The sequence below is a fragment of the Eptatretus burgeri genome, chromosome 18 (assembly GCF_056783735.1).
Source record: "Eptatretus burgeri isolate ZD-2024b chromosome 18, Ebu_testis_v1, whole genome shotgun sequence".
Taxonomy (NCBI): Eukaryota; Metazoa; Chordata; class Myxini; order Myxiniformes; family Myxinidae; genus Eptatretus; species Eptatretus burgeri.
Window position 1 is genome coordinate 12335317 of NC_140978.1, and position 13802 is coordinate 12349118.

The following is a 13802-nucleotide window of genomic DNA, read 5'->3' on the forward strand; positions in this document are numbered from 1 at the left end:
CGTCGAGCAACGTGAACTTGAACTCCTTTCCCTCGTCTATGGCCTCAAGCCGGCGGCATAGCAGGAGCTTCTTGTAGTGGCGCTTGAGGTTCTCTATGATTCCCTGATCCATTGGTTGCGATTGGCTGTCGTGTTGGGTGGGAAGAAGACCAGTTGGATGTTGTTCAGCTCGAGCTCGGGAGGGTGGCCATAGAAGTTATCGAGACAGACCAGCACTCTGCGTCCCTGCTGGCCGAGTCGTCCGTCCCACGCACGCAACATCTCGAAAAGCTCCGCCGTCATCCATGCCTTCGAGTTCGCCTTGTACTTGACCGGGATCTCTTTGTTCTTGAAGGCACGGGGTTTCTTGGAATTGCCAATCACCAGAAGAGGGAACTTCTCGCTGCCGCTCATGTTTGCCCCAACCAGAAGAGTGATCCTTTGCTTGCTTTTCTTTCCTCCAGTACACCGCTCTCCCCTGAAAGCCATGGTCTTGTTCGGAAGCAGCTGCCAGTAGAGTCCAGTCTCGTCCAGGTTGAAGACGTCGTCTGCGGAGAACTGCCCGAGTAAGGGCCGGAGAACCTGTTGTTGCCACTCAAGAAGGGATTGCGAATCCACCGCTCCAGCTTCGCCCTGCACTGTCTTGAACGTGATGCCGTGGCGCTTCTTGAAATTGCCCAACCAACCGTCGCTCGCCATGAAGTCTGGGATGTGCATCAGCTCGGCCAGTTTCATCGCCTTCTCCTTGATCAGATCGCCGCTGACAGGCACATTCTGTCCTCTTGATTGCTTCAGCCACATGAGCACTACCTAATCAAGCTTCGGGTCATGAGCCTGCGTCAACTTCATGCGCTTCGATGGAAATCCAGCTTTGATTGCAGCCTCGATTGCATCCTTCTTGCTGAGAATGCCCTTCACGGTAGTTCTCTTAACTTCGACGCCCCATTTCTTGCTAATCTCCCTGGCCAACTTGGACTGATTCGGCTCCTTCTTCGCGGCATCGATGATCTCGTTCTTCTCCTTCAGCGTAAAGTCGGTTCGCTTGCGTTTCTGAGCTGACATTATGGGCTGAATTTGAAAAAAAATGATGTCACTGTTGTACGTGTGCCTGCGTGTCTGTGTGTGTTCTCGCGCTTTTTTGTGTCTCGTTGTGCGTGTTGTGATTGGCTTGTTGTGGCTGGCATCGGGGAGAAGAATCGCTTGTTTTGACACAGTCTGACTATGCGCGTACGTATTGAGTTATGTTGTGCGCAGCTGGACTGTAGTTCGTCGCTTCGCCTTTGGACGTGAGTGTGATAATCGAGCACTGCGCAATACAGACTTTTTCACGACTCGTGCCTTTTAACAGTCACACAGTAGTGGCATGGTAGCGAGAGTAGGGGGTGGCATAGTAAATTTATTGTGTATTGAATTTTGTCGGGACCGAGCAAAAGTGGTATAATAGCGAGAGTGGCATTGAAGCGAGGTGGCATAGTAACGAGCTTTGACTGTATATATATATTTGTATATATATATATATTTGTATGTATATATATATATATATGTATATATATATATGTATATATATATATATATATATATATATATATATATATATATATATATATATATTTGTATATATATATATATATATGTATATGTATATATGTATATATATATATATATATATATATATATATATATATATATATATGTATATATATATATATATATATATATGTATATATATATATGTATATATATATATATATGTATATGTATATATATATATGTATATATATATATGTATATATATATATATATGTATATATATATATATATGTATATATATGTATATATGTATATATATGTATATATGTATATATATGTATATGTGTATATGTATATGTGTATATGTATATACATGTATATGTATATACATGTATATGTATATACATGTATATGTATATACATGTATATGTATATATATATGTATATGTATATGTATGTATGCATATATATTCACAAACAGGGATGAATGCAGAACTTCCGTCCATTTTCGGTGGTGGAGATAATTATGACAGCTGTTTGAAAAGTTGCACATCATTTTGGCCCACCCACCCTTTAAATCCACATGGAGGGTTTCGATTGAGTGAATCAGTCGTTGGGAAGGGTTTCATGAAAGTGGTCGAGTGATGTTCCAAAATTGCTATCTCAGGCACTTGTATGGAATATAAAGTTGTTTTTCTCAATTTGCTTTTTAGTCTGCAGTTGTTTTAGGAAACAAACCACCAAACACGGAATCATAAAGCAAAAGGGTCATTTTGTGAAATTGCTTTGTATTAACCCATCTGAGCCTCAAGAATCCATCATAATTGAGAAGTGCATTCAGATTTGCCGATCATATATGAAAACTTTTAAAAATCTGATCTGTTTCAAGCACTATATCCTTTCTGGCATGAGCACAGAGCAATTAACCAGAACATCAAAATCATGGTGAGGCCAGCAAAATATTGCTGTTGTGCTGCAGATCAAAGACTTGACTTGCAAACACATCCCTTGCCCAAATGTCTTGTAAGCTAAATCTGTCAGTGTGTTTACGTCAAGGCAAACGCATGCATATGTCCTAAGTTTGCTTCTTGGATGCATGAACCAATTTTTGCCTTTTGTTTTCCAAAGCATTGATTTCATTCCACATGAACAGTTGATGCAGGTTGACTTGTTAACTCTGGAGACTCCCAAATGACTCTGAGTCAGTGTTTAAGAAACCAGGAATAGTTATTATTGATAAGTGACAAGGTATTGTCTTCAGGGCTTCTGTTGAAAGTGTTCCCTGGTGGGATGGTAAATGGCTCCCATACTGTGACAAAGAACCAGACACGTTTCTCTTGTATTTTTGCATTGCTCTCTTGCACGGCTGATTGGGTAACTTTGACATCATATTTCGGGTTTTCAGGACTAACAGGAAATGCTCACCTTCGAGTTCTTCTTCATTGAGTTTCTTTGCCTGGTCTGAAGAATAAACCATCATGTTGGTCCTTCTTTTGGCAGGACAGGAGAAAAAGCTGCCGATTTTGACACACCTGAGAGTCTTCGATTGATCATTTTTCGACGATCATTTGAAGATGACAATGTAGTTTACTTGGTTTCATCATATCAGCAGACAAAAGCTGGCACCCAGGGGGCTCCATTAAGTTATGTTACTTCCCCCAAGGTTACTGGTTGTGTTTGTCTGACATTGAGTCTGGTGGTGTCTAATGTCGATCTCCATGTGTGCCTGATCTGTGTTTCAGCTCCTTCATGAGCGTTAGTCCCGAGAAACAAATAAACAAACAAATGAATTGATGAATAACATGTTCTTGGTTCCAAATGTTCATTTATTCAGTTTCACCACTTGAAAATTCTTTGACAAAGTTTCAAATTCTTGGTGGAATCAAAACTGACAACTTCTTCCTCAAGGTGTTGCATTATTGAGTATGCCATACACTTGAGGATTTATTTAGCTGCCTGTGCCATCTTCCGGCATTTGCTGGGAGCCATGAAAGATGCCAAGGTACATTTCTGAAAAGGTATTTGTGTTGGTACCCTGCTCTGATGTATGGGAGAAGTGGGGGATGGATCAAGGTGGACGGGGCACGACATCTCTGGTATAGTCAAGTAAAACACCAGCAAGATACTGCAAACGTGTGATTATGAATGTCAACTTCTTTCAAGTCTGTTGATTCTACTGTTCTGCAATACATCAGCTTGAAAGCATTACATTGTCCTCTTTCAGAAATAAGGTTATCCTTTCCCAAACTCCCCTACATTCCTTTTGGCACAACTTAACATTACAATGGCATCCATTTTTTCATTAGCCTCACTTGCAATTGAAGAACTTTGCAATTCATGCCGAGTGACATTCACTGCCTCCCATCGTCAGGTCCCTTTCGACAACGGGGAGAACAATATAATGGCCGACAGCCAAAGCAAAATTTTAGCACCCACATGGTCAGTTGATCATCTCACGAAGACAGCTCGATGAAGGAGGTGATGAAATTGTCATAATCACTAACAAGCAGGAAGGACTTCTGGAAGAAAGGCTGAATCTAAGTTATGTCACTGGTGAAGAAAATTGTCATCCTGAAATTGCTGCATCACGATAAGAGAATTCTTGGCAAGAAAAGTGCCATTTCATCAAATCCAAACCGTGATTATTCTGAATGTGAGAACATGTTCTGCATTCTCAGAGAAGGAAAATTTAAAGTTAGGTTCTTGAACTGTCATTCAATATGCAGTTGTTCCTGTTTTGTTGATTGCAAGATCTACTTGAAAATGTGATGAATTCTTCAATAAATTGTGATTTTTTTTTCATCCACCAAAGAGGCTAAAACAACCACGCCCATTGTGTTCGGACACTTCAGAAAGAAAGCTTCTGTGTTCTGACGAAAATGTTTGTTGGTGGCAGGACGGCAGTGTATTGAACACCATGGAAACACACTCATTCATTGGGCAGCATGCACAATTCGGTGTATGTTATATCTAATTTATAAAGCCATTTCACAACTGCGAATTAACACTTTCGCTGGTTGTGTTGACATGAGCATTGTATTTGTGCGACAGGCAACGTGCTCATTAAAAGTCGCGTGGCAATGGCTGTGATGAGACTTGCATTTCAGTCGCCACGATAGCTAAAGTCACGAAAAAAAAAAAGAGAGGAGAAATTTGCAGCGAAAATAGCACATTTGAGAAAAATCTGCAAGTAAATAAGCCAACTACTTTTTTCTTTTTTCTTTTTTAATTACAAGAGTAATACCATTCCTTTCACCGTAAAGGCACATAGGGCTGCCGAGGCAGTTTCATTGGCAAGGAGTACAGTCCTGGACGGGTCGCCACTCTGACGCAGGTTACGCCGAATGGTTATTACCCCAGTAAGCTGGTACTCATTTTCCCCACCTCAGAAGGATGACTGGCAGAGTCAACCCCAATTGGTGTTAATTCAATGCTTGACAGGGGCTCAAACCCAGGACCACCAGCCTGGTGTTGCCTTCATGGTTAGGGTGGCTGGCTTGGGATCTTAGAGTCCTGAGATTGAGCCCCATTGGCCCCTGAATTAACAGCAAGTGGGGTTGACTTAGCCTGTCATTCTTCCGAGGTCAGCGAATTGAGTACCAGTGTACTGGTATCGGAGTAGAGCATCAGCGGCAACAACAAAAAAAGCAACGACTGGTATAGTCGCGTCCCAACAAAATGATAGCTTGGCTGCCTGGTAGCTATCATTCGCAAGAAGAAGAAGAAACCCAGGACCCTTTGGTCCCAAGCCAGCCACCTTAACCGCTACGCCAACACCAGGCTTTTAAATTGTACAAAGACATATTTCTTTTTCCCTTTTACAAAAATAGTTTGGGTAAGCCGAAGGCCAAAAGGTGGTGCTTGAAATCTTGCATATGATTACAAACTTAATTTCCTGGGATGAAAGAACAGATGCACAGAGCTTGCCATTTTTTTAAGCTCTGGGTAAAGGCTGCAATTTCAGCTTTGTATTTCAAGGACTTAGAGAATAGCAAGCAGCATTTATTTTCATTCATAAAAATTAGATGATTTTTTTGGGTCATTTTTGGGTCAAAATCCTTGGGTCATTCCTTGGGTTTGAAATGACCAAGGATTAGATGTCCTTGGGTCATTGCTTGAGAATTAGATGTTCCTTGTGTCGTTCCTTGGGTTGAAAAGGATTAGATGTTCCTTGGGTCATTTAAAATAACGACTTCCCATGCCAGCCTCATTGGAAGAGTTTTAATAGCACATGCTATTCCAAACAAGTGAAATCCTTCAATACAGCACGTGTGGTGAAGCAAATGAGTACACTAATGTTAAAATATGCAATTTATGCTTTTTCAGTTGAAAAACAATTAAAAAGCATACTTAATATTTGAAATGTAAAAATCTTGTTATTATTGTGATAAGCACCTTTATATATAACAGAAGGAATGAAATCGTTCGATACAGCGTGGCAGGGGACCGCAAAAGAATAACTTAGATTTCAGCATTCGGCGATCGGCGCGAAATGCGATGGTGGGCGGAAGTGACGTCTTTCGGCGTGAAATGCCATGGTGGGCGGAAATGACGTCTTTCGTTCGTTCGTACATGAGAGGGGCGCGTTTCTTCGTTTTTTCCCGTCAAGCAATAAATTAAATGGTTTTCACATATATAGCACATTAGTTTCACAAATTTCCATTGAAATACTCGGGTATTTCCGTCAATTGTCGCCATTTCCGTCGAGGTTACGCACTGCATCTTCCGGACGGCCGTCATTGGCTGTCTTGAGGCACGTGGGGGACGGGGGACGGGGACGAGGTACATGGGGGACACCGGAGATGTGGGAGACGTGGTAGACGCCGACGGGGACATTTCAAACTCAGTGCAATTGTATACAGCGCACGCGCTGTAAAAAGCAGCTGTTTTTTGTTGTTGTTGTTGTTGTTGCCACCAGTTCAGGCCAAGCAAGCAGAAGTTTCACACCTCTGGTGGTTTCCAAATATTTTTTGGTATCTCTCCAAGATTGACTCAAGAAAACTTACCACCACTCAGCACGAGTCAAACGATTAAAATCGCAACGTATGCACAAGTTCACATTTGCATGAGGTCTTTAGGTTCCCAGCAGTTTGGTTTGCCTTCCAGCTTGGCAATATAAACTAATTTTTCCCGATTGTACCACGTTCAGGAAGTTGAAGAGGACAATTGGAGGCATGACTATATGAACTGGTAAAGGAGAGAAAGCAGTCTGTTGAAGGACTTCATGGAACTTCTGATATCAGGAGCCAATGAGATAATGGACTAGTCTTTGAGGGGGATATTTAATCTCAAGTTGATCTGGCTTGTACAGTTAGTTTAGATCAGCTGGACACAACTCGTGTGCACACGAAGAACCAGAATTGGATGTCCAACTCTGTGTTCAAGGAATTGATGACAATATCTGCAGACAACCTTCCAGAACTCAAATATTAACTATGAGTTACAAAATATGTGACTTAAAGTCCAAGTCTCTGACTTGAGGACAACAGGCCTAATAAATGCTTTGCTATAATTCAGACCTGTAACATGATGGCATGCACGTGAGATTTTCTTGACATTGTGTATTCTGAAGATGTGCTATTATTTATTGTAATCACTTTTTAAACCACAGTTGGCAGCTTGCTAATGGTTTTGTGCATGACTGTCTTCCATGTTCCCAGCATGTTCCGTTTCAATGTAGGCTTGCACTGCATGTACATGTAGTCTATAAAACGATTATTTTCTGCCTGCAGCTGCTTGAATTGACTGAAAGTTGACAGCATTGGCAATAATAATCGGCAGATAATTCACGAAAAGGTCACAATCATCGGGTGAAATTCAACTAACGGAATCTTTCTCAAGACATTATGCCCAAGAAGGCCAAAGTCTTGTCACTTTATTTTGTATGTCCAAGCTAATGCTTCACCTTCGGTCATGTCTCAGGTCAAATCGTGACTATTCAAATGTGGTCTAAGAATGCAGTATAATTAATCTGTATTGGACACCTGATTGCTGCTTGCTGCACTTTAATATTTATTCGTAACAAAGCACCTTTCCAGAACGTTATTTCCTGAAGAAAAAGGATTGTTCATATTCATGTTAAACAATTTGCTTCCAGACAGGTGAAATGTCAATCTTGTACCAGCTTGTATTATAAGAAAACACAAACAGTAGTTGGGAAACAAGGATGTGAATGGGGTAGTGAGTATGTAGCAAGTTGTATGGTAAGGTGAGATATTGAAGCGTACAAAAGTGTGCCAGTTGAACCGATCCATATTTTCTCTTTAGCAAAGGCGTAGTAGAACAACTGGTCATTTGGCATAGTAGGGCATCAATCTTCTGAGAGATAAGAGGTCTCTACACAGGGCAAAATAATAAGGCACGCCTTTTATTAATTCTATATTTACCTCCACCACTGAAGGTGGACGGAGGTTATGTGTTCACCCCTGTCTGTCTCGATGTCTCTCTGTGAGCAAGATATCTCAAAAGGTTATAGACGGATTGTGATGTAACTTGATTGACTAGTTGGGTGTGTGACGAGCACAAATTTATTTGATTTTGGTGAAGAACTAGTTTGGGATGCAGCATGTCATCGGGATACAAAACGTTAAACTGTTCAGCCTGGCGGAGGTATGCGCAACACCGAGTGCTATTCCCGTAATTGAAAAGATACGACCTGGTGGTTTTCTACCCTTTAAAATGACCTATCGTATTGGTAGAATAAAGTCTTTGACATGGACACACAAGGTTTGTGCAACATGATGCAACCACTTATTTTGCTCGAGTTAGCTTTGACTTTCTAAATGAAACTTTAAAATGTCATTTCTCTCAAGTTTCCACACTGGCACCAATGCGGAATTATATGGCCCGTTTGTCGCTCCGACTTGATTCCATGTGATTATTTTCTTTCGGGGAAATTTGGGGAGTCAGGTCCACACAAAATCCACAAACTCTGGAACTGAGGGCAAAAGTTGTGGAATTGTGCAATTCAACGATGTATAAGGACTTGTGCACACCGAGTCTAATTGTGAACAATATTTCATCCATTAGTCAGAGGAAATGCAATGGCAAAACAGAGTTCACATTAACCATGTTCATGACAAATTGTGAAAGAATATTGTTCTTAAATTTGTTGAATTCATAGTTACATTTATATGCACATTAAAACATTTCAAGAGCAATTGTAAATGTTTGTGGTCATTTTGTGGGTTACCCTTAATAAGTAATTAGACCCTATTGTCGCATGGTCACTCTTGGTCACTTCAATGTGTTGGGAGAACCATTTCAGAAACACGATCATGGTGGTAATGGCATGGTGGGAGGATTATTTATTTTTATATTTATTTTTATACATGATAGAGGCTCGTGGAAGAGCTAGAGCAGAATAGAAAAGGGGGAAACATGAACAGCAGCAGAGAAGTGAGAGTGACATCAAAGGTAAGGGAGGCGGAGGGCAGTGGACAAACTCCACACAAGCCAAATGAAAGACAGCAACGAGAGGAAGGTGGGAAGGATGGATGAACCAAAGGAGAAGGAGGAGAGGAAGGGCTGGGTTTGGGGTTTTTTTTGGGGGGGGGAGATGTTGTGGGAAGGAAGCTCAAAAAGTGCAACATAAAAAACACTTTTGTTTTGATTGCCTCTTTTGGCATTGTTGTTGCCATGCTTTTATTCCTCTCAGCAAGTGTAACATTGGATTAATCGACTTGACATAACTGATTAAATTACATCCGCCTTATCTCCTATCCTAAACAGGTGTTCTGGTGCCACTGTCTTAATGGCCTCTTCCATTCAGTCATCTTGTTCTGGTTCCCTTTGATTGCTTTACACCAAGGTGAGCCCAATGCCCATACAAGCTTCAAACATGGCTCCATTTGTAATTACAGGTTTTGTTCTTAATCACATTGTGTTTCATTCATTTGGCACATTGTTCAAAGGAAAATGCAGCTAGCATTCCATTACCTTTAAGGTTTCTGCTGCTGGATTATGCCAAAATATATGAAGGAAGTGGCTGGCGCAAGGGGTGGGAGGTGGTGGGGGGGGGGGGCCATCACTTGTGTTGTAAATCGAGAAATGAATGTCTTATTTCAATTTTCATGAGCCAGCCTTTCTTTGTGCTCGTCATTTGATATGAAAATTTATCTGCGGGGAGTCTTGTTTTCTGGTTGTATAATTCATAAGCCTTGCTTTTCAATTTTATTTCCTCCTGCTTTTTCCCAGCTGCTCACAGCTCAGATTATAACCATGTTTGGCTTGTTTATTCAAAACATCAATTGTAACAGCTTGCATCAACCCTTTATATTTTTGTTGCATTGTACTCGGGTTTTTCTTTTTCACTTTTTGAAATCCATGTCGTTCCTGTTCCGGAGTGTGATGAAAACTAGGTTTGCCGTGGTGTTGCCTTCCTCGTGTTTAAGATGAGATTTTTTTTCTTCTTTCATCACAAAGTACAATATTTGTAACCTATAAATTATCGTTTCGTCTGCATTTTTCTTCACAGACATTGTTTTTGCTTCTGGTAAAGTTGGCGACAACGTCTTCCTTGGAAACATAGTGTACACGGTGGGTTGTAATGCAATAATCCTTCCGAGCTTCCAGTTTTGACTTGTGTTGACGATGAGCGACAAATTCAAGCCCAACTTAATTGGTCCATGCTTTTTATTTATTTCTTTTTCCTTCACAGTATGTGGTAATCACAGTGTGCCTCAAAGCTGGACTAATTACGTCGGCTTGGACTCGAGTAAGTATGTTGTTGTGCATAAACATCACCAGTTCTCATTTGGTAGTTTGTGTGTTTATTGCCCACCACTTATAAAACACTTTTAAGTTGTGTATGTTTGTAAATTCGGAAACTATTTTATTATTTTACAGTGCAATTTAATCAAATTCCTTTGTTTGTAATACAATAAAATGAAAATGCAGTCTCATGGAAGATTTAGGGTCAGTGGTAAATGCCCCTTTATTGAAGTGACGGTTGAACACAAGAAAGAGAGGGACACCATATTATCTGGTGGGGCATGCTTGCAGATTACAAGCAAATACTCGAGTGCACCCGATGTGCATACGTAATAAATATAAGCTTGATATATTTGATGATATGCATTGTGAGAGAGCTTTATCCATTTGATGAAGCAGGGATTGTCCTTGCATTCTGCAAGCAGCTATATAACTCATGTAAGTCAAGAATTCATGATTTGGCTGAGCTCATTATTTAAAAGTTTACAGTTGTAGTAATTTTTAATGGAAATATGGCAAAACGTGTAACATAAGAGACCGAGGAGATGTGCGTTAGCATTGCCTAGCAACCAGTTTGAGTGGAAACTCCATTGTCTTGTGTCATGTGACCTACCGTGAGCAGATTGATTCTGCACCAGCCTACTTTGACTCCCTCTGCCACCGAAGGTGAAAGGAGGTTATGTTTTCATCCCTTTCTGTCTGTTCGTTACTTGCAAAATCGAAGATTTTTGTTCTTAATCCACGCGAAGATCAAAGATTTTTGCAAGTATATTGGTCAGTGGATTTTATTCTGTCTGTTCGTCAAATGTCAGCAGGTCATAATTCCAAACCGATCATCATGAAACTTTACCAAGTTGTGGAGGTAGTCTCAACTGAGAAGCCTATGGATTTTGAGGTGAAAGGTCATCTTGAGGTAAAATTTCTAAATCGTCACTTTTTTCATCCGATTGACTTGAAATTTCAACAGGATTTGCATATTGCGTCACTGAATTGGGAAACTATTTGAGGTCAAAATGTCAAAGGTCAACTCAAGGTCAAACTTGTAAAACCATCAGTTTTCAGTTTTTTTTGTCAGTTTTCAGTTGTTAGAAAAATTGTCAGTTTTCATCTGATTAACCTGAAAATTAAGCAGCAATTGCATAGTGCATCACTGGATTACAAAACCAACTATTTTTGAGGTGAAAGGCAACTCAAGGTCAAACTTGTAAAACCATAAATTTCAATCTGAAAAAAATCAATTTTCATCTGATTGACCTGAGCTTTGATTAAGATTGTCAATTTTAAAATTGATAAGATGGACAATTTGATGTATCCATGGCAACCTTTGGAGAGTGGGGTGGATTTTGCAAGTATCATGCTCTGCACGACGTCTTTTTCTTGTTTGTTTGTGTGCAAGATATGTCTCAAAAAGTTGTGGACGGATTCAAATGAAATTTTGGTGTGGAGATTGGGTGTATGACAAGGAGTAACTGATTCGATTTTGATGAAGATCTGTATCTGAATCCAACTGCTAGAATTTGAAATTGATTCTTCACCATTGAGAGAGCGAAAAACTATATATAGCAGGATATCTCAAAAAGTTGTGGACGGATTCAGACAATACTTGGTGGACACATTGGGTGTGTGACAAGGAAGAATTGATTCAATTTTGTTGAATATCCGGATTCAATAATACTTTTTTAACCCTTGTAGCACATTCGAAACAATCATTAAGAAGTGGAAGGTGTATGCTACAACCAAGACCCTGCCAAGATCAGGCCATCCCTCCAACTTGGATGACCAAGCAAGGAGGAGACTGATCAGAGAGGCCACCAAGAGGCCGATGGCAACTTTGAAAGAGCTAGATGCCTTTATGGCAAAGACTGGTCACTGTGTGCATGTGATAACAATATCCCAAGCACTCCAAAAGTCTGGCCTGTATGGTAGGGTGGCAAGAAGGAAGCTATTACTCAAAAAAGGCCACCTTGACGGCAGTGGCGATGCTGCAATGGGGGCGGGCAGTGGTGACGGTGCAATGGGGGCGGGCAGTGGTGACGGTGCAATGGGGGCGGGCAGTGGTGACGGTGCAACGGGGACGGGCAGTGGCGACGGTGCCAAGGGGGCGGGCAGTGGCTACAGTGCAATGGGGGCGGGCAGTGGTGACGGTGCAATGGGGGCGGGCAGTGGTGACGGTGCAACGGGGACGGGCAGTGGCGACGGTGCAAAGGGGGCGGGCAGTGGCTACGGTGCAAAGAGGGCGGGCAGTGGCGACGGTGCAACGGGTGCGGGCAGTGGCGATGGTGCAGCGGGTGCGGGCAGGGGCAGGGGTACGGGCTGTGGCGGAGGTGCAGCAAGTGTGGGCAGTGGTGGAGGTGCAGCGGGTGCGGGCAGTGGCGTTGGTGCAGCGGGTGCATGCAGAGGTCGGAGGTTGTTGGCCAAAGTGAGAGCTTGTGGAGTGACTGGTCAGGTCACTAATTGGATTGCAAACTGGCTTTGTGGTAGGAAGCAAAGAGTGGCTGTGAGTGGGAGGATGTCTTGCTGGGAGGATGTAAGTAGCGGGGTACCTCAGGGGCCAGTACTCGGACCATTACTATTCATTATTTGCATCAACGATTTGGATAATGGGGTAAAGAGTAAGCTTAAATTTGCGAATGACACAAAGCTTGGAGGTAAGGTGGATAGCAGAGGGGGTGGTGATCAGATACAGGAAAGTATTGATACTTGCATAGATTGGGCAAAATATTGGCAGATGGAATTTAACCTGAGCAAGTGTAAGGTGTTAGGGATGGGAAATAACAATGAAAATAGAGATTACAGGATGCAAGGGGTAATTTTGGAGCGTGTCACACAGGAGAAGGGTCTGGGGATGGTAATAGATATGGGAGGGAAGAAGGTAGCACAGTGCCAGGCAGCTATAGGTAGAGCAAATAGGCTTGTAATCGGAGGGGATCATTTATATATCAAAAGAGGTGGCGTTAACACTGTATAGGGATTTAGTGAGGCAACATTTGGAATATTGTGTGCAGTTCTGGTCACCACAGTTCCGGAAGGCATATATGCCATCGTGAGGGTTCAGCACAGGGCTACTAGATTGATTCCGGGCCGAGCTAGACTCCACCGTGAGAAGTGGCTGAAAGAGACAGCGCTTTACACACTAGAAAGGAGGCGGTTACGAGGAGATATGATCGCGATGTTTAAGGTAATGAAAGGTACAGATAAAATAATTGCAGATTAATTATTCAACAGAGTAGACAGTGATAGGACCAGGGGCCATAGCTTGAGAGTTAAGATGGTAGTAAGGTAGGGGACTTTCACTCAGAGAGTAGTTAATGCATGGAATGGTCTCCCTGGAAAGGTAGTGGCAGCAGAAAAAGTCGATAAGTTTAAATTGGAGATAGAAGGGTATGGGGATGTTGATAAGACTTTTCGGTCGATTTAGCATTGATGGGTGATTGTGTATGGAGTGCTGTTGGTGGGGGTCTTGTCAAGGGGAGTTGTGTGGTTGATGTGTGTTTTTAACCAAGCCCAGGCCCCCTTCCTGAGGTGAAGAAAAGAAAGAAAGAAAACACCCCCCAAAAAACAAACAAAAATATTTCATTGAT

At 41.7% G+C, this 13802-nt stretch overlaps 1 protein-coding gene across 3 annotated transcripts in view; it reads left to right on the forward strand.

Moving 5' to 3' along the window:
- LOC147008622 (phospholipid-transporting ATPase IA-like) overlaps positions 1 to 13802 on the forward strand; it is a 449885-nt gene that overhangs the window by 293751 nt on the left and 142332 nt on the right. For all 3 annotated transcript variants that reach the window (XR_015053196.1, XM_085863761.1, XM_085863762.1), the window contains 3 exons: positions 9241 to 9319; positions 9986 to 10047; positions 10169 to 10225. Coding sequence is in view for 2 of the 3 variants with exons in the window: in XM_085863761.1 (XP_085719887.1) it covers positions 9241 to 9319; positions 9986 to 10047; positions 10169 to 10225 (198 nt within the window). In the remaining variant the exon portion in view is untranslated. The remainder of the gene's footprint in view (positions 1 to 9240; positions 9320 to 9985; positions 10048 to 10168; positions 10226 to 13802) is intronic.